This window comes from Branchiostoma floridae, unplaced genomic scaffold (genome assembly GCF_000003815.2).
Source record: "Branchiostoma floridae strain S238N-H82 unplaced genomic scaffold, Bfl_VNyyK Sc7u5tJ_1519, whole genome shotgun sequence".
NCBI lineage: Eukaryota > Metazoa > Chordata > Leptocardii > Amphioxiformes > Branchiostomatidae > Branchiostoma > Branchiostoma floridae.
In genome coordinates this window covers 66,885-87,898 of record NW_023365741.1, presented here as the reverse complement: position 1 = coordinate 87,898, position 21,014 = coordinate 66,885, and the positions used below count along the sequence as shown (strand labels likewise).

The window sequence follows — 21,014 nt, the reverse complement described above, 5'->3', positions numbered from 1 at the left end:
ATGAACTTCTAAAATGTCAGGTAAACCCGTTTTTTGCGGAGGGGAGGGGCGAGATCACTAGCCGAGGAGGGGGAGATCGCTGTGACAGAAAAATGGCAGTTCTTAGCCTGGTCAACTTTCTCCACTTGTTAGCTTAGGCGTGCTTTACCGTGCCGAGTCTGCTAAACATGGGTCTGTTTTATTCAGCCTATTATGATATCCAGCCATTCGAGTTATCGCTCTAACTTAAACCAACCCCGTAAAAATCCCTGGCGTGCGCTAATGTACTTGGCGGATGGGCTACACCATAGAAGTAACGGCGAGTTCCCGATGGCATTGTTGGGCTACAGCAAGTAACTTTTATGGATAAATGGATAATTTTGAAAATAGACACCATAGACATTGTATCAAGAATTGAAGCAACAAAACGTGGTACCACAGCCATGCATTCCTGTAGTCAAGAGCTAGAAGGGCGCAGTGGTACCACTTACCATGTTGACAAGTTGACTTATAGCTTCCATATTGTTACCACCATTACGACTATCCAACTAGCTTCACTTCTACAACTGCAGTCATAGCTACCTCGCTAGTGTCGTGTAAGTACAACCAAGAGGCTACCACACAGATCATTTGCCCATTTTGGTACTTTCTCATGTTGACCGTCGCAATGATCAGGCTCTTTTAAATGGAGTCTCACAAAAACTTTTAAGTTTCAAGTAACACCGCAGACGTGTATCATTGACCAAATTAATGCCATTAGAATTTGAAAGTCATGTCACCACCATGAGATATTGAGGATTAGATTTACAATGTAAAGCGAAGGGGTTGGACTGAAACTCAAATGACTTTTCATAACAATTTTGAAAATACCTTGTGATAATCCCTGTAATAATGATAAAGGCTATAGAAGACGGAGTTAGACAAATCAGGTCTTCATGGTGCATTAATAGCCAACACTAGTATTAGAGTAGAATATTGTTCATAACTGTCCATTGTCACTTATCTATTATATTTATACCATGTACTTGCAATTAGTCCTCGGGCACGAACTTCTTCATTAAAGATGATTGATGTAATTTATCCTCCTCAGACACAGCAACACCGACCAGTGCTCCTGGATGTGGAGGTATCCTGACGGCTCCCCCTGGAGGTACTGTGACGTCACCGAACTACCCCGGTCACTACGGCAACTTTGCGACTTGTGAGTGGACGATCACCGTGCCAGAAGGAAGCAGGGTTCTTCTCACGTTTGACAGTTTCCAGCTTGAGGACGGTTTTGACTATTTGACTATCTACGATGGAGGCAGTAGCAGTGCTCCACGACTGCAAAGGTAATGACCTAGCCGGCCAAACAGTTTTCTCACAGAATAGAGAAGTCTGGATAATGCAGAGAGTGAGTTCTGGTGTAAATTACTAGCTTCAGAGTTCAAAGTTTCAATGTTTTCTGGGTAACATAAACAGAAGCAAGAATGACTTATTTTGATTTCCAGGTTAACAGGTAACGCGATACTAGACCCTATCACCAGTACATCTAACCAGTTGTTCGTGAGGTTTACATCTGACACAAGTAACACGGCTCAGGGGTTCCAGTTCTCGTACACAGCCACAGGTAAGATGTTTAATTACAGGGAGCCTGTTTGCCTTGTAACCTTCGCCAATAATAATTTCTAATAACGGTAATTGTGGTATAGCAATCTTACTCTAGAAGGTATGATTGGATGTTACAGAAATCTATTATGAAGTTAGGTTTAACCTATCATAATATGTGTAAACTTTACAACCATTTCTGGGCTAGGAAATCTACAGAAATTATCTTGCTACTGAAATCATCCCTCCCACTCTTCATCAAAACGTGAGGGTTTTATTTTCCATGTTTTTTCAAGCTTACCTAAAATTATATTTCCTCTTTTATATAGATATTTGGTCTTTTCTGAAAATATCTATGTCAGATTTAGATACATTTTACACTATAGGTGACCTAAGAATGTGTGCTACGTGCTCCTTGGTGCCATAAATCAACAACAACTGACGTCATCTGTTTGACTCCCCATAGTAGGGGGGGACACTATTTTCAAAAATGCAGTTTTTGATGAAATACGCCCCTAGAAATATGGAGACGGTCCATCTGAATATGAAAATGTAAAAATTTTGAAAATATTTGATTGCTAACCCCCTGTACATGCCCCCTGAAGTTTTTAAGTTGACAATGTACTAAACTAGTATAACGCTATACTACCAAACATGTTTAATGCCTTATAAACTGTACTTTGGCATCCTTGGCATAATATTTGACTTCAGGAGAGATCATTGTGGATATCTGAACCTCCAAATGTATTTCCCATGCAAATATGGACTATTCCAAATCACCCCTATGGCAAAAATGGACTGATCCAAACTCAATATTGGACGAAACGGGCTACAGGTATATTATAGTATAGTCTGTATTCATTTCTACCAATTTTTACACTCAATCGCACAGAGGCAGTTAGCTTTGTAGGAGTTTAAAACGCCAGTGGTACTCAAATACTCTGCAAAACAGATTTCTTTGTAGCGAAATGGACCATTGTTTTGAGTATCACAAGTTTTCACATACTGAATCAGGTTCAGGTCCGGACCTCTGGACCTGAACCACACCAGCATGAACCTGAATTTTCTGTACCGTTTACTCACCCCTATTAGGCATCCCTGTAGTTACATGTAACTTATGTTTTATCCTATCAAGAAATAAATACGTATGCATGTAGGTGGGGGAAAGTTGTGTTCCAACTGAAAAATTTCAGTTTTCCCACTGCGCTACCTGGATTTAAAATTACGACTTACGTTGCGCCAACCAAATGCATTTTTAAGTGTGCAAGTGGGTATTTCGAGCACTGTTGCTGCAGGTAAAGGATGCAGCCTTCGGGCTTATCTCTAATATATAAGGAGATGTTCCAACAGACAAGAAAATAAGAAGTCTGTAGTGCCATTGTCCAAGTGGTAACCACAATTACCAATCTGAAGTTACAAGGGTACTGAAAAAGAGAAGACAACCTGGGTCATTTGGACAGTACAGTAGAGAAGGCAGGAAAGGATGCAGGATACCAGAGAGTCTGATAGCTTGGAAGAGAAATGAAGAGGAGCTTAAGAAGCAAGGACTCAATGGGAAAGAGATTGCAAACATTGCTGTTGATTGGAAGAGAGACAAATACCTACTACAAACCCCGAAAACCCAACATGGATCTTTCACATCAGCAGCAGAAGTTGATATGTAAGTTTAAAGCTGGCCTAACTCAAGAACACAGCACTGTCGCTGCCGATAACAACAGAAAACCCATCTGTGGTCAACCTAAAATTGTACTTGAACAATGTTACACGCCATTGACACAATCAATGAGTGTAAATTTGACTATGGTTCTTTTGATTCTGTTGTAAATAGATGTAACAGTAAAACATTGTTGAAATTCAGTATCGCAGGCATCTTGCTTACAATGACAGATATCAGGTCAAATTGGAGCTGTGCAGGTTAGTGCAGGTAAAATTGGAGCTGTGCAGGTATTTTTGATGTCTACCTGCACCTAACCTGCACTGGTCCCAAATACACAACGTGTACTAGATTTTTATACATTAACGTCATATGGTGTAGGTGTATGTGGATTGTTATTAGCTGCATTGAATGTTACCACTACCACCTATATTAAGTAATATTCTGTAGAAAAGAAAAAAATAGCAATGGTTCCTCAAGAATTTTAGTATGAACTATACTTCCAAAATTCAGAGTGGTACAGGTAGAATTTGTCTGGTGCAAGCTATTCTCAATGATACCTGCACCAGTGCAGGTATGCAGAAAAAGTATTTCGAGCCTTGGATATAGTATGTACATGTACAAGAGAGCTTAGTAGTAGAGAGAACAGTCAACTGTTGCTTTTCTGTCCATGCTTCTCGACACATATACAAAACACTGGTTTTAAGCTTGGCAAAAAAAATGTGTTTTTGTAACGTTGAAACAATGTTTCTTTTAGAAGTTGCCCAATTCCTTGGCATCGAGTTTCTGAAAATTTTACCACTATTCTTGTGAAGCTAAAGACACTCTGTAGTTGATTTGGGTTACTAGATTTGGGTACTCTTTATTATTGAATGAATGAAAGACCTTTATTGTACATTCATGCCTCGACGGGCTAGGTACAGGTCACTGATAACAGACATGACTGATAACAGACATAACAAACATATGCAAAAACAACAAGATACAATTAACTAGCTGAAGGTACTAAGCTAACAGGATGGTCGACATCTTCTCGCTTCTTTGTACAGGTGTAGATATAGGAACAGATAATGTTTGATATACAGGGTTTGTCTAGGCGCATCAAAAATAGAAATTTATCCGTTGCATTAAGGTGTTCAAAATATGGGAAGTCTTTTCTTATATATTCATAAAGCACAATCCGTTCATTATGGTACAGTTTACAGTGTAAAATAAAATGCTGTTCATCTTCTACTTGTTGCAAATCACAATTCTGAGAACTTGTCGAATTACTGCCCTACCGCGATTTCCCTGTTTTTGGCCAAATAATGGAAATTCGCCCCAATACTTGCTGCCCTGTTGCCATGGCAACCGAGAATATTAAGCCAAAACCTGATAGAAAGGTATCTTGGAGTGTAATGTATCATTTAATGACACACAATGTGCAAAAAGAACTGAAGTAATGCAGTCAGTGCTTGCAGACCTTAGCAACGTCCCACAAGTACATGGCGAGGGGGGTATCCAAACTTCAGGGGGTATGTACAGGGGGGTTAGAGTTTTACAATTGTCTAATTTTTGTGATTTCTGTGTTTATATAGATCATCTCCATATTTTAGGATGCGTATTTCAAAAAGTTTGTACTAATGCCCCCCCCCCCCCCCCCCTACCCATAGCTAGTATGGCTGCCGTATGGGAAAACATATGCGGACCCATGTCCACACGTATTTCCATACTTATAAAAATGTTTACTTTTGAAGATGTACGGATGAGAGCCAGGAACATTTCTACTTTCTTACCGTGCGCTTCATGACTTGTTTTACACTAGGCACATTAATGGTAAGGGTTGGGCCAAACGAGGACTTCACCCAGAATGGCCAATGCGGACAGACTTACGCCGTTGGGTCAGCGTTAGAGTTCGAGACGGAGTTAGAGGCGGACTGCGACCCGTCGATGTACGGCCGTTATGTGTCGGTACAGGCAATGCCACCATTGGGCGTGAACACAACCGGTTTGGTACTGTGTGAGGTCGAGGTCTATGTTACAGGTAAGACACAGCTCTTAATTGAAAAAAATCTTCTTCGTTACACAACCTTCTTTAAATCTTCAGTAAACGTTTCGACGACCATCTGTCGCTGAACCTCAGCCGACGTTCCCCGAACTTTGCCGACAGCGGTTGTCGGAAGTTGTCGGAAGCTTGAAGGTGTCGAAAATTATGTACGATTTGGACTGATCCTAACTTCGTACATTTCACCCATTTCTGGACATGCATGATAAAGCTACCATACCAGAATGTCTATGACATCAAAATATATACCACAGGCCTTCTACTATTCAAACATAACAAGGAGAATTTGCCTAGCCGAAGGGTACCGATATGTGAAATTTGGGGTCCTGATCCATGGACTGTATGGTGAAAAAAGGAATTAACTCCTCATGAATACAATTAGCAACATTTCATTGACTAACCCGTTTTTATATGTTTAAAAAATTCATTACTAGATAAATGGACTCAAGTCTCTTTTCCTGCTGGTACAATGTGTAGTTTCCAATGCCTGTTTCTGTTCCTTTTCTGTCTGAAGATATCTGCTGTAACCACGCCATAAGAGTCATGAATGGACAGATCACTGCTACAGACGGCTACTGCTCTGGGAACGACATCCAATTCTCTTGCGACCTTGGATACGAGCTCGCGGGCAGACCCAGTGCCACCTGCCAAAACAACGGGAGTTGGGACGGGGAGATTCCGACTTGCCAACGTGAGATAGCAGCCTTTAATACCTTTGCCAAGATGCTGATGTTTTAGGGTGCGTGCGTTCGCGGTGCCTGTTCGTGTGTGTGCGTGCTTGTGCGGTGCTTGTGTATGCGTTTGTGTGAGAGAAAGTGTGTGTGTGTGCGTGTGTGCGTGTGTGTGTGTGTGTGTATGTGTGTGTGTGTGTGCGTATGTGTCTGTGTGCGAACATGCGTGCTTGTGCGGTGCTTGTGTATGTATGTGTGTGTGAGAATGTGTGTGTGTGTGTGTGTGTATCTTTTGCGTGTGTGTATCTTTTGTGTGTGTGTGTGTGTGTGTATGTGTGTGTGTGTGTGTGTGTGTGTGTGTGCGTATGTGTCTGTGTGCGAACGTGCGTGCTTGTACGGTGCTTGTGTATGTGTGTGTGTGTGAGAGAGAGAAAATGTGTGTGTGTGTGTGTGTGTGTGTGTATGTATGTGTCTGTGTGCCTGTATCTGTGTGCGTACGTGCGCGTATTTTTGCGTGTTTGTACGAAAGACCGCGCTGGTGTAAGCAGTGCGCGAGTATTGCACGCGCTGGTGTTAGCAGTGAGAGAGCATTGCACACGCTGGTGTATGCAGTGCGCGAGCATTGCACACTGGTGTATGTAGTGCGCGAGCAGTGTAGACGCTGTTGTGTGTAGTGCGCGAGCAGTGCACAAGCTGGTGTGAGCAGTGCATGAGCAGTGCACATGCTGGTGTATTAGTAGTGCGCGAGCAGTGCAGACGCTGGTGTGTGTAGTGCGCGAGCAGTGCACAAGCTGGGGTTTGATGAAAGAGCTGGGCTGTCTAACAGGTCTGTCTACCTGGCCTGTCCGATTTCTACTATACTTAGACCACCGATCCAAGGAATCTGGTAGAGCGTGTAGTTAACGTTGTCCTACATAGTTCAATCCTTAGTCCTCTTTTAAAGTCTTGGAACCCATGTCTACATAAAAAGCTACATTTTACAGTCAGCCTTTCGGCTAGACTTCTGTTTACCATTCACTTTCGGATAATGTCCAAAACCGTACAGCGCGGCTTTTCCTTCTTAAATCCGTGATTGCTGACGGACATTATTTGTAGATGAAGAACAATGGTGTACCTTAGGCTCAAATCTGATATTTTCCAAGCAGAGGTTGAATCGTGGCGATAGTAGTGTCTTTGATATTTACTGGGGGAGCGATCTGGCGCATGGCAAGAATCCCGGCCACTACTGTCCCCGCTATCTAACCTCTGCTTGGAGAATAGAAATCCCAATCATCTTCTGCAAACCGTTAACAGGTTAATTCATACTTTACATCTTTGCCTAAGCTATATAAGCTAAGCTCTATACAAGCTCTCAAAACCAGGAAACGAACTGACAAGTTAGCATGAAAGCTCATCTGTGTTGATAGAATACATATTGAAGTTTTTCCATTGCCATACAACACAAATGCCGACACTGAACAAAGACGGGGACCGATATCGCCTGCCAGGCAAGTACACAGAACAAAATTAACAATATGATATTTTAGCTTTCTTTTGACAGTAAAATCGTGACTGTATGTACCTCTTGTCTCACATGAGGAAGGCTGGACCTAGAACAATCCAGCTGATGTTTTTACGGGCAATGGGCTGAATGCACTGATTGTGAATGCCCGACTAAAAAAACTATTACGAAAAAATGACATCGCCAACATCAACAAAACTCTGTCTCATTATATTAAAACATCATCTACATCTCTCTATCAAGTCTTATTTTCATAGACAGCATGAATCATTTGTTACAGTCAAATAAATCTTTGGAGCGTTCTCTAGTCTGCCACCTTCACGGCCACACTCCCTTGGGAGTACGATGGTGGCAATGTTTATGTCGCTTCCTTTTGGTTGCTTTTCTACTCAACAAACATTTGAAGACCCATATTCATAGTGTTTTATGGAGCTTTATTTATGTGTATCATGGCAGTTGTGTGACTGCTTGAAAGAGTTCGTATAGTTAGCGACACGAGCCGCCAATACGCAGAGGCCGGTGACCGCAGTGATTCAGCACTGTCAACATTACTGTTAGAATTCTGTTAAAAAAAATGAAGTAAGTATGTTAAAGTATACTTGGAATGCATATTAAAGCTGTGTGCATAGACCTGGTTTATTTACCTTTGTAATCAACATAGTCAGTGGCAACAAACACGGTGTACTTATGGATAATAAGATCAGCAAAAAAATCCGTACCGTCTTACGACGGGGACCGTCTTAGGGCGGCCCCCGTTGATAATCATAGCAGTTATAGCACATAGCAGCCGTAGATAGCACATACAAAGTTGTTTTTTATATCACACACAGAGCCTACAGAAGAGAGCCCCTCGTCCATCCAAGCCATCATCGGCGGCACCAGTGTCTTTATTGCCGTTCCGATGCCAGGAAACGAACTGACAAGTTGTAACAATCATAGCAATTATAGTACACACAGAGCCTACAGAAGAGAGCCCCACGTCCACCCAAGCCATTATCGGCGGCACCAGTTTGTTTGTTTTATTTGAATATCCAATAGTATAACATATCGTTTCACTACTATTTACCGTATCTCCTTTCTGGTGAAAAGAATTCTAACTGAAAAGTTATTACAAGACTTACAGTATCTGCAGCCATCATCGGTGGCACCAGTGTCTTTATTGCTGTTCTGATGCCAGGAAACGAACTGACAAGTTGTTACAATTATAGCAAATACAGAGCCTACAGAAGAGAGCCCCACGTCCACCCAAGCCATCATCGGCGGCACCAGTGCCGGTATCGCCGCGGCGCTGATTGTGGCAGCTGTCTGCTTCGTGGTCTTCCTGAGACGAAGGAGGAAAAAAAGACGAGAAGAAGATCCACAAACGATTGAGGTCGACTTTCTGTCAGATCATGTAGGAAGTGAGTGACATTTATTCCCCCCCTTAAGGACAGTAGATTATAAAACTGTTTTTGCTTTAAGAGGTTTCTAAATCTGCATTTCCTTTAACCAACGTTTACTGTCAGGCTAATCCAAGTCAACGTTAAAAGCGAGCTTCTCATGAATACAACAAAGATACATGTTTATGTCGCAGTTCACGTTGAGCCAAACGTCAAAGGCTGACAAAGATATGTGATGTTATAGCATTTTGAGGACAATTCTTCAAAAACATAATGATTGGGAAGATAGTTCCACAAACCGATTCTGTACTGTTCAGTTCAGTTATCCATCTGGTGACAGTATGAAGTCCCTCCTGATGACTCTGTCCGTATGACAGACATGAGGTCCCTGTCTTGGAGACCAACATCCTCCTCGATTAACATTACATCCATCCCGATGTGTGTTCATGCGCACTGAAATAGGTCTGTTTTTAGTACAGATATACCCAAAAGTCCCAAGGTATATTTTACAGTATGTCGTATATACGAAATCTCTCAATTTTGAGATTTCGAAGGTAAGTTAAATTACCAAGGGAAACAGCAAAAGTATTGTTTTCCTTCAGATAAATCTTGTCGAATGTTCTTGCCCCGTGTTGCTGTACAGTCCGCAGGAGGAGAATGGAGGAGATGGTCCCACTGGTTCCCCCCAGGACACAGTTCCCGAAGCTCGAGGTCGACCCCAGCCGGGTGACGCTTGGCCAGAGGATCGGCAGCGGGGCGTTCGGCCTCGTTTACCGGGCAACCCTGACGCGGGACGACAGGACGGAGGACGTCGTCGTGAAAACTGTTAAAGGTTTTGTGGATACTTTTATGGTGGTGTTTTATGTGGGACAAGTGCGTGTCTTGCACCAGATTTCAACGAGGTTTCGATCTAGATTTGCACGAGTTCTAAGCCCAGCTATGTTAGAGATCGATTTTCGTAATCTGCCCTTACTTACAAACAGTGAAGTGGGTGATTTATTTAGGCATATAGAGAGTTGTTTTTGAGAGCAGCAAGAGGAGCAATTAAGATTAATTTTCACAAACATTTACATTCGGAGCTATTCAGTCTTCCCAAAACTCCACGCATAGCCGTCTGTACCTGGTTACTAGGTGGTGATTTTCCGTGTTTTTGTAACGATTTGTAATCAAATTGTGTAAATTTTTGCGCATATGCGATCATGTCTCGAAATAACAAGGTTCCTTTCACGTAGCCAATGGCGTATATGCCTGGTTCACATTGCACTGCAATATATAAGTGTCGCTGGTTGCAGATGCGGTCCCAAACCATTTCTAATTTAGAAGCTCTCACTCCATTTCACGTTTTCTGTTCTACAGAGAACGCCAGTGAGGACGATAAGCTGGGTTTCCTGGAGGAAATCCGCGCAGTTGTGGACCTGGGGGCTCATGACAACCTGCTGGGTCTGATCAACTGCTGCACGGTGGTGCGAGACCATCTGTATCTCATCACGGAATTCATGCCGTACGGAGACCTGAAAAGTTTCTTGAGGAAGTGCCGTGAGGTGAGCCAAATTGTTGTTTTGTATGTTAGTAATCAGGAACTTTAAAAGATTTTCCTAAAGCTTGCAGGCCATTTAAAAACATTTAGGATGTGAAATTGTAGCGTCAGTCTGAAAAAATTAGTTATTTCTAAATACTTCCAAATAAAGAGTGTTATATATATTATGAATAAACCAAACTTTAACTAACCGGAACGTGACGTCGGAGTCACGTGACTGCAGCAGGGGGTCGTAAATGCCAGATGTATGTGTATATGCTGAGCCGGAGCTCTGAGTTCACAGGTTATCTGGCATTTACGACCCTCTGCTGCAGTCACGTGTCTCCGACGGGGCAAGTCCCAACTTACTTGTAGTGTTGGTTAGTTAGAGTTTAGTTTATCCAAAATGTCATTTACCAACACAGATGAACTTTCATGCTGAAATAGAGTGTTATATGTTGCGATTCTACAGGAAGAGAACTCTGACGGATATTTGGAACCTCGAGACGATATCTACAACTTCGAGGTGATGCAGATGTACCAGGTGTCCCGGCAGATCGCTAGAGGCATGGTGAGTACCAGGTGCTGCAGGTGTCCCGGCAGATCGCTAGAGGCATGGTGAGTACCAGGTGCTGCAGGTGGCCAGGCAGATCGCTAGAGGCATGGTGAGTACCAGGTCCTGCAGGTGGCCCGGCAGATCGTCAGAGGCATGGTGAGTACCAGGTCCTGCAGGTGTCCCGGCAGATCGCTAGAGGCATGGTGAGTACCAGGTGCTGCAGGTGGCCAGACAGATCGTCAGAGGCATGGTGAGTACCAGGTGCTGCAGATGTCCCGGCAGATCGCTAGAGGCATGGTGAGTACCAGGTGCTGCAGGTGTCCCGGCAGATCGCTAGAGGCATGGTGAGTACCAGGTGCTGCAGGTGTACCGGCACATCGCTAGAGGCATGGTGAGTACCAGGTGCTGCAGGTGTCCCGGCAGATCGCTAGAGGCACGGTGAATACTAGGTGCTGCAGGTGTACCGGCAGATCGCTAGAGGCATGGTTAGTACGAGGTGCTACAGGTGGCCCGGCAGATCGCTAGAGGCATGGTGAGTACCAGGTGCTACAGGTTACCCGGCAGATCGCTAGAGGCATGGTGAGTACCAGGTGCTGTAGGTGTCCCGGCAGATCGCCAGAGGCATGGTGAGTACTAGGTGCTGCAGGTGTACCGGCAGATCGCTAGAGGCATGGTGAGTACCAGGTGCTGTAGGCGTACCGGCAGATCGCTAGAGGCATGGTGAGTACCAGGTGCTGCAGGTGGCCCGACAGATCGCTAGAGGCATGGTGAGTACCAGGTGGTGCAGGTGTCCCGGCAGATCGCTTGAGGCATGGTGAGTACCAGGTGGTGCAGGTGTCCCGGCAGATCGCTAGAGGCATGGTGAGTACCAGGTGCTGCAGATGTACCCATTGCTGAAGATCGTCATGGCAAGATTTCAGGAATCCACCCAGATGACATCAGCTCTCATAATTCTACCATTAATCTCAGGAAATCTTGCACTCTTCATGATCAGATACCCAGTTGTTAAAGACATTCTTGAAAAGGTCTAGGTAACTGCATTTAAAAGTGTGGTGGTCTTATTATGTCACATTGATCATCCATCGGACGTCGAGTCTTAATTACATTTTCGGCAGTAATACGTCCGGTGTTTTCTCGATCAGCAAGTGATTTTAGTGATCGTCGGCGATTTTTAGGAGTCGCCCGATACTCACTGTGCATAAAAACTTGTTCTTAACATCAGCGACTAGTCGCCGATGATTTTTGAGGTCGCAGAGCTTTGAGGTGTCGGGCGAGTAGAGACCGAAGTATTGATCATCGATCGCAAATAGGATGACTTACGTCCGTTAGTCAGACGAGTTTCGCCTGAATTCCGTTCGAAAATCTAGTCACGACCTTTCTGTGGACTTTCCTATCTCAGACAATATGATGTAATATAACAGAGTAGTCAAGACCCTTCTGTGGACGTTCCTAACTCAGACAATATGATGTAATATAACAGGCTAGTCACGGCCTTTCTGTGGATGTTCCTATCTCAGACTATATGATGTAATATAACAGACTATAACTAGTCACGACATTTCTGTGGACGTTCCTATCTCAGACTATATGATGTAATATAACAGACTAGTCACGGCCGTTCTGTGCACGTTCCTATCTCAGACTATATGATGTAATATAACAGACTAGTCACGACCTTTCTGTGGACGTTCCTATCTCAGGCTATATGATGTAATATAACAGACTATAACTAGTCACGACCTTTCTGTGGACGTTCCCATTTCAGACTATATGATGTAATATAACAGACTAGTCACGACCTTTTTGTGGACGTTCCTATCTCAGGCTATATGATGTAATATAACAGACTAGTCACGACCTTTCTGTGGACGTTCCTATTTCAGGATCACATCGCCCAATCTCGTTACGTCCACGGAGACCTGGCCGCTCGGAACGTCCTGGTTGGGGAACGCCTGAAGGTGAAGATTTCCGACTTCGGGCTGGCAGAAGACATCTACAGCCGAGGTTACCGTCGGCAGGATCAGGACCAGAAGAGACCGTGGAAATGGATGGCGCCGGAGCGGCTGGACGGTGGGGAAGTCTACGACACACAGAGCGACGTGTGAGTAGTGTTAGGATTATATCTATGATAGAAAAACGCTAACCTTACACCGCACAAAGCGACGTGTGAGTAGTGTTAGGATAATATCTAACTATGATAGCAAAACTCTAACCTTACACCGCACAAAGCGACGTGTGAGTAGTGTAAGGATAATATCTAACTATGAAAGCAAAACTCTAACCTTACACCGCACAGAGCGACGTGTGAGTAGTGTTAGGATAATATCTAACTATGATAGCAAAACTCTAACCTTACACCGCACTGAGCGACGTGTGAGTAGTATTAGGTTAGTATCTAACTATGATCATGATAGAAAAACTCTAACATTGCACCTCACAGAGCGACGTGTGAGTAGTGTTAGGATAATATCTAACTATGATAGCAAAACTCTAACCTTACACAACACAGAGCGACGTGTGAGTAGTGTTAGGATAATATCTAACTCTGACACCAAAACTCTAACATTGCACCTCACAGAGCGACGTGTGAGTAGTGTTAGGATTATACCTAACAATGATAGCAAAACTCTAACCTTACACCACACAGAGCGACGTGTGAGTAGTTTTATGATAATATCTGCAGTGTAACTATAATGACTAAGCTCCAACTCTAACCGTGTGACGTGTGAGTACATTTCATGGAGGTTATGTTTAACCCTGCGTTTGTCTGTGTGTGTGTAAACAAAATAACCCAAGAACGGCTGGGTGGATTGTTTTCATACTTGGTGTGTTGGTAGTGTGTGATGAAAGCTGGAAATTATTAGATTTTGGGCCCCCTAGCGGCTTTGCTTGGTACTGCAGCGCAACTTCCGGGTTCGCTGTCTCGTGTTCTGAACAAGCTATGGTCACGATTTTTGGGTGTTAGATAGCTCTTTTGCTCAGGAATAAGTGACATACGTTTGGCCCCGGGATAGCAGGGGCATTTTTGTCAAAAACTTCTGAAGACGATAAGTCAAGAAGGGAACAACGGATTTTTATGATTTTTCGTATGTATGTACCTTAGACAATGTTGTACAAAATGAAATACTAATTATGCAAAATAGGAATACATTTGCATAATTAATGAGAATATTCTATCATAACAGTTTTTTTCTATGTATCTCTTGTCCCGGACGTGATATGACATTTGGGTGGTAGATAGCTTTAAGTGTCATGACAAAGTGGGGCAAGTTTCAGCCCCCTAACATTTAATTTCTAAACTACAGGGGCATTTTTGTTAAGACATTCCAAACAGGATAACTACAGAAAGGATTGACGGATTGGCATCATTTTAGGCATGCAGGTAGCTTAGGCAAAGATGTTCATAATGATATACATGTTATGCAAAGGGGACTAAATTTGCATAATTAATGAGGAAATTGCATAATTCCAATGTTTTCAATAACTGGACTTCCATAAATGTAACACATTTTAATTGTTTTCAATAACAGGACTTCAATAAATGTAACACATGTTAATTATGAGGACTTGATTTGCATAATTAATGAGGAAATTGTATAATTCCATTGTTTTCAATAACTGGACTTCAATAAAATGTAACACATATTAATTATGATAGGTGGAATATAAGCAGATTCCGAATATGGTAATGAGGAACTTATTTGCATATCTTATGTAAGAATTGCAAAGCCGCTTTATGATTGATGATGGGAATTTAATAATTGTGACATATGTACGTTAGTAAATGATGAACAACACCATGCATAAATTATGTTGATATGTTAGTCAATTGCATGACATTTACAAAAACTCTAAATATTTCACGGAGGTATGAGGTCGCCGAACTCTAGTTTTATGATAATATCTGCAGGTAACTATCATGACTAATCTCCAACTCTAACCGTACACCACATTAAGCGATATCACATTAAGCGATATCTGAGTAGTTATATCACAATATCCACCTTGTGTTACCAACACTGACCAATGCTCTAAACTTTCTGTGGCCTCATGTCACCTTTCCTAAACAGGTGGTCCTTCGGGATAGTGCTGTACGAGATATGTACGCTAGGGGGCGATCCTTACCCTGGCGTGGCGGGTAAAGATCTGAAAGAACAACTCCAGGCTGGATACAGGATGCGCCAACCTGAAGACTGTCCGGATACCATGTAAGTCTACGTACATACAGGTTTCTGCACACTGATCGGAAGCAATAGGACAAGTTGGATTGTATTATAGAACCACGTATCAAAAACACAAGCACCAATGTTGATGAAAACACTAATAAATATAGTAACTGTTCAGATTATCCTGCTCCCCAGCAAACATGCATACCTGGGGTAATAGTCGTGTAACATTAAAGTTGGTTACTTTAAATTTCCATAAGGCACGAGACAGCTACGACTAAATAAAACTTTAGTTCTTCTAACGGTCGACAGATGTCACTTTCTCCGCATGTAAGACGCGATGATGCAGTTCATTTAACGACCGTTAGATGTCACTTTTCCACAGGTACGACCTGATGCTACATTGTTGGCAATGGAAACCCACCGAGCGGCCGTCATTCCAGTTGCTGGAATACAATATAGACAAGAATCTGGCCTTCTACGCACCCGAGTATGCTACAACAGTCTAACAGCATCCCTCCTTCTACGGACCCGAGAACGACAAACACTGTACAGGCATCCCGCCTTCTACAGACCCGAGTACAACAGCCTAACACTGGACAGGAATCCCGCCTTCTACGGACCGCGATACCGACTAGAAGTATTGAAGAGGTCGTACTGAAAGCCCGTTTTGTTTTATATCGTCTGTTCTGTACATGCTATGTCCACGTTTTCGCCATCTTTCAATATGTTTTTGTACTGTAGCAGTTTTTTTTGCTTAAAATTTATGAAAGAGGAAAACTCAAGAAAAGACCAATGCATGATTTGGGGTATGTATATAGCTTAGGTAGAGATACACACATTATTTGCAAGTTAAACCTTAAGTTGTATAACTAATGAAAGAAGTTTATTATTCCGTTGATTTCTAAGGTGCGATATTTCCAAAATCAGAAAGGGAAATTTATGCAAGAACTTAGTGGCAAATCATGGAAATTTCATACTAGTGACATTTGTAAGTTAATGAAGGGTGAATATAACTATGCAAAGATTATCTAAATGTAGATATCACTTTCGAATAAGAAAAGTTCACATTTGTGACATTAGTAATTAAGGAGAACAGTATCAATATACATAGATTTTGCGAATTAGCACTTATTAGGATAATTAAAATTACAAAAGCTTTGAATAATTACGGAGATATGGGATCTTGGAACTACTGATTTTTTGACAGTATATGTCCGTTTTGTCATGACCTATTTGCATGTTCATACAGAGAGAGTATGTTTTTCTTCCTGGCGGTAGTATGGAACCCCCTCCCAACCACGCGTCCGTACTCCGTGCAATTTCGCGGTGTGATACAATTACGATATTGCGTTTTTGGCAGGACAAGAGAGACAAAAAGATACACAAAAGAAGTGGCAAAGGTCAGCTGTACTAGCAACATGTAACTGGAGAAAATGATGCTTTGATCATTTGTCAAATTAGTATCGCTTGTGAAAGCACAGTAAACGTGGCGGAATTATGGTAATAGATGTTACATACTTATGTAGTGTGTGCTTTTTGTTATTATGTATTACACAGACTACATACTTATCGTGATGTATTACACGGACTACATACTTATCTGATATGTGTTCTTTTTGTTATGATGTATTATACGGACTACATACTTATCTAGTGTGTGTGTTTTTGTTATAATGTATAACAAGGTCTACAACTCGGTGCTTTAACAATGTGGAAGTACTATACTTTCCTTAGTGTAAAATACCAGCCTTGGTATAAGATTTGCTCACTTTATATTTAAAAGTGTAAGAAGCTCATTATCCGATACCTGTGGACAGACACACGAACTCCAAGAACGTCATCAGACTAACGTGACAAGATCGTGAGTAAGGTTAAAAGAACTGTCACTACCACCCAGGCTACGGTTTTCATACAAAGTATCCCGTTAGCCGCCTACGTACATATTTAAAGAGGTACACTCACTGAAGTTACATTGTCGTTTATACTTAAAATATTCCACAAACTCTTACGTTAGAAAGGCACACAAAAGATTGAAACATTTTCGAACTTAAGCCCAGTAAGACTTGTTAAGTATATATATATATATATATATATATATATATATATATATATATATATAAATTTGCACCGCGTGCTTTTCTGGGGAAAGGGATTCCCGGGAACTAAGTTAGATATGGTCAAAATGGTCACTTTTTCCAATGTTTGCTTTCTGATTGAAATTTTAATGGATCCAAATGTCAAACTATAGGTTTGCCTTTATTTGCCACCAAACATAGTATTGGCCATAGTTATTACGTCATGGGATAAACATTATGACGTCACCTGTAGCTGGAGTTATTGGGAGCGAAGCAACATAAAGATTTCGTACGAAAAACGAAGAGAACACTGAAAAGCTGAGTAAAGAACTTTATTTTCCTTTTCACTCCTTATATTTCATCTATCATCTGCTAACTCTGTAGACTCGTTAAATAAATATGGCATATTTCATATTAATATCTCATCTCTTAAAGCTTTCATAACAATATGTACACTCCTTTGAATATGAAGTATGTACAACACTGGAAACGTCTTGTAAGAATTAGTTTCTTTTTCTCCGTCTTGAAGACAAAAAAGTCGCGCTGTTAAACAGCAGGCTACGCAAGATAAATTATAGGGATAACAGCAACTGTAGAGTCTGAATTTCGTGCAAAACTTTCCCACTAAAATATACATTCTTAGTAACGGTTTATCACTTTGTTGTGTTTTTACGAAGTGCTAGAACACAATCACAGTACTTCTTGATTTAAAGAAAACCGTCCTCAAAGGTATTGAGTTTGTGGGAAATCTTTAAACACAATACATGCACTGATGTCCCTACAACCCAGCTTGTGCGGTCACCTAATCATAAGGTCTCTTACTATCTGTTCTAAAACTCCGGCCTGAGACCAGAATCTTCCGTTTCGATCTATCCTAACTTCTGCACAGTTCCGTCTGACTACACATCGTTTATATAACTGGTCAATATAAGGGCATCAAGCCCTAAAGAAATAAATAGATTTTATGCACAATCGTAACACACATGATAATGGCTATTCAATAATTTAGGAACAATGAATATCTCTTAACAATGACCATGAAAACACACATTTCCGATGGTCCCTAACGCCTGAGAATTGGGATAGAAAATTCATTGGTGCGGGAATAATTAAGATTATTTCTGCCTAAGCGACAGTCGTGGTCATAACTCTATTCTGTCGCATTGTTTACAACTCGTCCGGTTGACGTAAGTCCTGGGCGCTGCCCCGTTTTTTGGAAACGCCGTCGGTAAACCGTTTTTTGGCGCAGGCTCGTTTTTTGACACGTCGTTTTTTAACGCCCCGCCGTTTTTTGGAGAGCCAGTCTGGAATTCTTTCTTTTGCGCAACGCCGTTTTTTGGGAGCTCCTCGTTTTTTGCTGCCGGTTTCTCGTTGGCGGTTACTTGGCCGGATGTCTCCGCGTCTTGGGAACCGTCTTGAGACAATTTTTCCTCCTTGTGCAGGTGTTTGTCTTGGCTTGACAGGACGCCGTTCACAGGTACCAAGTCGGCGTCGTTCTGAGACGCCCCCTTGTCTTGAGACGCGGCGTCTTGCTCCTCAGGCAGTCCCGTCGGCTGCACGTCTTCCGGCACGGCGAAGGAGACCAGCCCGCACGGCCCGGCCGTGTTGCGGCAGAACAGGTTCTTCAGCGTGGCCGTCTTCACCATGCGGAACCCGGCCTCCCCGCCGAACGTGCTCGGCTTCCACCACTGCGGGCTACACAGCGGGTTGGACAGCAGCCCCTTCACGGAGAACGGCCCGCCCATCTCGATGATGGTCTCGCTGGTGACGCTGCCGGGAGCAGGCTGCTCCACCATCAGCCCCACGTACAGCTCCACTGCGTCAACGTCGCCGTACGCCTCCTCCAGCTGATCCGCCATCTCGGCGTCACCACCTGGGGACAGGTAACGTACAGGTGAGTACAGGTAACGTACAGGAGAGCAAATGTGAGTACAGTTAACGTGCAGGTGAGCAAATGTGAGTACAGGTAACGCACAGGTGAATACAGTAGAGTACATGCAGCACTAAGTCTAGAATATTGAGGTATTCGCAAAAAAAGTTACTGAAGCAACGTACTGGATATGATTTTGGAAAACCTCAGACGAGAGAGAGAATCAAATTAAGTCATTTAAATTGAGTCATTTTTTTTTTACTCCTAACATTCTGATAGTTTGAAACTAGAAATAACTAGAAATAAAGATATCGTCATCTATGATGATGAACCTAATGGAAGACTTTAAGTGGGACGTTCCGGTAAGAGCCGCTAGAGGGCGCTACTAACCTGTAAGTTCCAGGAAGGTTTTGTAGGGCGGGATGCCGAACCGTTTCCGGCACTGGTTCAGACCCTGCATACGTAAGTTCCGCTCGTGCTTGATGGTTTCCACGGCAACCTTCAGATTGACAGGTCCGATGTTCTTTGGTCCGATCTGCGTGGATAGAAGAGAACCATGAATAACAATGTTTTTGGTGATTCATTTATTACATGGATAAAAGTTCTGTATAAAGACACTTTTAGCAAAATCATCAATAATGGTTATATTTCCGAGTCGTTTGCCCTTAACCGTGGAGTCCGACAAGGATGTCCCATTTCGCCTTACTTATTTGTCTTAGGTGTGGAGTTACTAGCTATGAAAATTAGGAGTAATATTGAAATTCAGGGTTTAACAACATATGGTCTTGAAACAAAACTTTTACAATTTGCCGACGATTCCAATTTTCCCCTGGTTCCAAAGCTTGGTACCCTGTATGCCTTGGTAAAAGACATAGAAGTGTTCTCAACATTGTCAGGTTTGGTGCCAAATTTTGATAAGTGTATGATAGTACGAATAGGTTCGTTAACACTTTATTAGTCGCAATAAAAAATGGGAAAACCCGGCGGCAATCATGCGGGATCGCCCGGTGACATTGTCCCATCTCCCGGCAACGCGGAATTGCTGTCCGTAAGTGCCAGCGGCGGTGTCGGGACCATGCCTCCCCGAAAGATGACCGAGCAAGTTGTGGTGGGTCCCGGGAGCTAGTGAGTTCATGGGCCGGCGAGAGCTGTGAAACTCCGTCGGCGATTATGCGGGATCGCCCACCCGATGCTAGCCTTGCAATGTCCGTCACGGGCTCTAGATCGGGCGGCGAGAGCCGTGCTAAGTATGCCTCCAATGTTGGTCGGGCCCGTTGCCGATCAAGACCGCGGAGACACGCCGGCGGGGGCAGTGGCCGGCACGCAGAGCAAGGTCGCTCGGTAATGCCCGGCAGGCGGACTCGCCGGTAAGGACTCCTCCAATCTTGATCGGGCCCGTTGCCGATCGAGAGAGCGGGGACTCGCCTGCGGGGGCAGTGGCCGGCACGCCGAGCAAGGCCGCTCGGTAATGCCCGGCAGGCGGGCTCGCTGGCAGAGACTCCTCCAATGTTGGTTGGTGCCGTTGATGACCGAGAGCTGTGGCGAAACGCATGCTTTAGCGGATGCCCAGGCCTCCAGGCGCCGAGGAGAAGCCCGTAAACTCTCCCGGTCGCGTAAGGCAGGTCCCCGGTCGCGTAAGGCAGGTCCCAGTGACCGCTTTGGCGGGCCGGGTGTCGGTGCCAAAGGCCGGTTGGCGCCGATCGGGGTCGACCGGGTCGGGTCCGGACAGCCGGCGGTGATCAGGTCACCAGGCCCCGGCACCCACCCCGTGGAGCATTTTTCAAAAAAGTGCTTTACAGGGTGTCTGACCAGGTCGTGGGTCGCTCAATCTACCTTGAGAAGAGTGGTCGTTTTTTGACTAGCTCGGCTTTCCGCGGAGCCTGACGGGTTTCTGCCGGTGGCTGTCGAGTCCGGGATGGATCGGCAGTGACCGTGGGTGTGCGGGGAACATGCCCACGGAGAGAAAAGTCGGGATGGTCCGGTGACTTTTCCCTCTCCGGCGGTGCCAACGGG

General features: G+C 43.6%; 2 protein-coding genes across 2 annotated transcripts in view; one reads left to right on the top strand and one right to left on the bottom strand.

Annotated features, from left to right (window-relative positions):
- Positions 1-16,705, top strand: part of LOC118408000 — a 28,453-nt gene extending 11,748 nt beyond the window's left edge. The window contains exons 6-16 of the mRNA XM_035808610.1: positions 1,070-1,310; positions 1,470-1,588; positions 5,025-5,243; positions 5,779-5,955; positions 8,645-8,836; positions 9,459-9,647; positions 10,172-10,356; positions 10,804-10,902; positions 12,771-12,988; positions 14,958-15,095; positions 15,439-16,705. Of these exons, the coding sequence (XP_035664503.1) occupies positions 1,070-1,310; positions 1,470-1,588; positions 5,025-5,243; positions 5,779-5,955; positions 8,645-8,836; positions 9,459-9,647; positions 10,172-10,356; positions 10,804-10,902; positions 12,771-12,988; positions 14,958-15,095; positions 15,439-15,562 (1,901 nt within the window). The 3' untranslated portion in view covers positions 15,563-16,705. The remainder of the gene's footprint in view (positions 1-1,069; positions 1,311-1,469; positions 1,589-5,024; positions 5,244-5,778; positions 5,956-8,644; positions 8,837-9,458; positions 9,648-10,171; positions 10,357-10,803; positions 10,903-12,770; positions 12,989-14,957; positions 15,096-15,438) is intronic.
- Positions 16,706-17,478: 773 nt separating this feature from the next.
- LOC118407999 (prostaglandin G/H synthase 1-like) lies at positions 17,479-19,895 on the bottom strand. Its single transcript, XM_035808609.1, has 2 exons — positions 19,392-19,895; positions 17,479-19,004 (listed from the first exon to the last, which is right to left on the bottom strand). Exons 1-2 carry the CDS (start codon positions 19,459-19,461, stop codon positions 18,274-18,276), a joined length of 801 nt encoding a protein of 266 aa, XP_035664502.1. The 5' UTR covers positions 19,462-19,895; the 3' UTR covers positions 17,479-18,273.
- Between the last annotated feature and the right edge of the window lie 1,119 nt (positions 19,896-21,014).